This window comes from Poromitra crassiceps (genome assembly GCF_964638095.1).
Source record: "Poromitra crassiceps genome assembly, chromosome: 17".
In the NCBI taxonomy this organism is placed as follows: Eukaryota; Metazoa; Chordata; class Actinopteri; order Beryciformes; family Melamphaidae; genus Poromitra; species Poromitra crassiceps.
The window spans coordinates 18318883-18321382 of NC_139635.1; the positions used below are offsets into that span (position 1 = coordinate 18318883).

The 2500-nt window shown below is 44.2% G+C and overlaps 1 protein-coding gene across 1 annotated transcript in view; it reads left to right on the plus strand.

Annotated features, from left to right (window-relative positions):
* LOC310792232 (ATP-dependent 6-phosphofructokinase, platelet type-like) overlaps positions 1–2500 on the plus strand; it is a gene marked incomplete at its 3' end in the record, with an annotated part of 173084 nt that overhangs the window by 29104 nt on the left and 141480 nt on the right. Inside the window, exon 8 of the mRNA XM_083653960.1 lies at positions 600–695. Coding sequence (XP_083510086.1) covers positions 600–695 — 96 coding nt within the window. The remainder of the gene's footprint in view (positions 1–599; positions 696–2500) is intronic.

Sequence of the window (2500 nt, forward strand, 5' to 3'; positions counted from 1 at the left end):
TGTTTCTGTCAACCTCTGTCCAGAGGTTGCCAGATTGCCAGAAGGCGGCGGGTTTATAAATTTGCGTGTTGTCAAATAAATGCTGTCAAACCCTCTCGTTGTTTTCGGCCGACTACTTTCAATTTAAATGTTCAAACGGTTGGTAAACATGCTTGTCCGACGTACCTAGCCTTTCTTCTGTGTTTGTTTTATGTAGTGTTAGCCAGCTAATAACGTTTGTTTACAACTGTCAAACTCACAGTTTTTTTTTTGCAGACTCGTTAACGTTACAGACAGAGCTACTGACGCCACGTTAATTTAATTTAGCTTCAGGTCTACTCTAAGTGTTGTTATGAATGATATTAAACAACAACACAACACGAACGAGCCATTTTTGTCTTCTTTGTCTGTTTTTGTCTTCAACACGTCAAGTTTGTGCCGTTCACCGCCATTATGATGCGTGGACCCCAGGGGTACCCGGAAGTCAATGTAAACATCCCCGCTGATTTGCTCTATGGCTGGCACACCGTTTATCCCCCATTGCCGGACCCAGCTTTTGGGAATGCAAAACATTTTCTGTCATGTATTCAAAATGCTTCTGCTTCTTTATGCTCCTCTAGAACCGCGACTATAAGAAAAGGCTGAATATTATTATTGTTGCCGAGGGCGCCCAAGACTCCCACAACAAGGCTATTACCGCCGATGATATCAAGGACGTGAGTACTGTGGAGAAGCCGGCTCAAGTCCTGGATGGTGGATGTGTTTGATCTGTGTTGGTGTCTGTCAGGGTGGGGGGGTGTATGGGGGGTGTGTGTGTGTGTGTGTGTGTGGGGGGTGGGGGGGTGGGGGGGGTGTGGGGGGATGTGGGGGGAGGGGTGTATGGGGGGTTGGGAGTTTCCAAAACTTCCAAAACACCTGATTAAAGGGATACTCTACTTCAGGGATACTCAACTTGCTTTGCCCGGGGGCCACTTTCGTGAAATGATAGAAGGCCAGGGGCCAGTTAATAAACAAACAATATACATTTTTCTGTAGCGGATTGTAGGTTTTTGGGGTGTCAGCCAGAGTTTAGTCTGACAATGTTGTGCACACCGGATAGTTAGTTAGGTTAAGTTAGTACATACAGTACATAAGTGGCTGGGTAGCAAGCAGACGGCGGTATTTGACAATTTAGCAGCTAAATCATAGATTATTGAAAGATATTCCATATTCCAGACTGAAATGCTATAACAGAAGTGGAGTATTGACCAGAACGACATGAACATTTGGACACTTATTCAGCGGGTATCTTGCATGTTGCGTTCAGGTGCACTGTAAAAAAAAAAAAATTGTGTGTGCAATTCCATCGCGGGCCACACAGGGGGCGCCCGCGGGCCGCATGTGGCCCGCGGGCCGCCAGTTGAGTATCACTGCTCTACTTTTTCGGGAGTTTAGCTCACTTGCCACATCCCCCCACATAACCAAGATACAGAGAGACTTTTCACATTCTTATCCACGTTTCATGTAACGTTTTTAGACGCACCTCCTTCACTTCTCGATGGTTCCATCCAACTTCTCAAACCAATCTAACTGCAGTTTAAATACTGCAAGCATGTAAATACGCTACACTATAGCAATATCAAAGTGAAAATAATGTTCTATGCATCAGCTAGAAAAATATAGCCTATTAGATTGGTGAAAGTTTGTCCAGAAAGATATCATTTTCTCTCGCCTGCTGCAGGAAGGATGATGCACATAAATATAGCCTACATTATGTCAAGTCATTGCATAAATGTGTTTTTATTGTAAAACTAAATGTGAAATAGGGCCAAGTTATTGGAGGGACATCACAGTATAGCAGATGCCATTAGAAGCGCGTTCCGAAGCGCGTTCCGCTGTTACTTCTCTAAATCACGTTAACTCGACAAGGGGTATATATAGGCCCAGGAGGACATATATGTTTCACATAGGGTGGTGTTTTCATTTCGATGTTTTATTTGGTCCAATATTGAAATGTTGACAATGGCAGGCTGTGTTACCATTACACATTAATTTAGAACTACCTTTTATATCTATTTTGGCTCATTTGGTTGCTATTTAGTAGCGAAATGGAGAAACACAATGCATGCTGGGAACTCAGAGAGAGAGAGAGAGAAGGGTGACAGAGAAGAGGCAGTGAAGGCACAGAATAGGCCTGCTTTTCAAAAGCGCAAAGCGCTAAATGTACGCCAGGTCCCAAGATATCACTAGGCTGGTATTTAGCGCCGACACGCCCACTTTGGGACTGCGCCACGCCCATTCGGCCTAAAGCGCATTTGGCAGCCTAAAGCCTATTGCTATCTTGCCGAAACAGGCGCAAGGCACGTTTTTTTGCGGTTAAGGCCCGTAATAGCGCCGATGGCCTGTGGGAGAATAGAGCCCCATATTTCCAAGTTAGAGTATTTGGGTTATAAAGGTCTTAAACTTAGCTACTAACTTAAATGTTTTAAATGTGTTTTACTTTCACATCAGCAATTGTTTTGCAAGTGAAGGTGCCACTTTG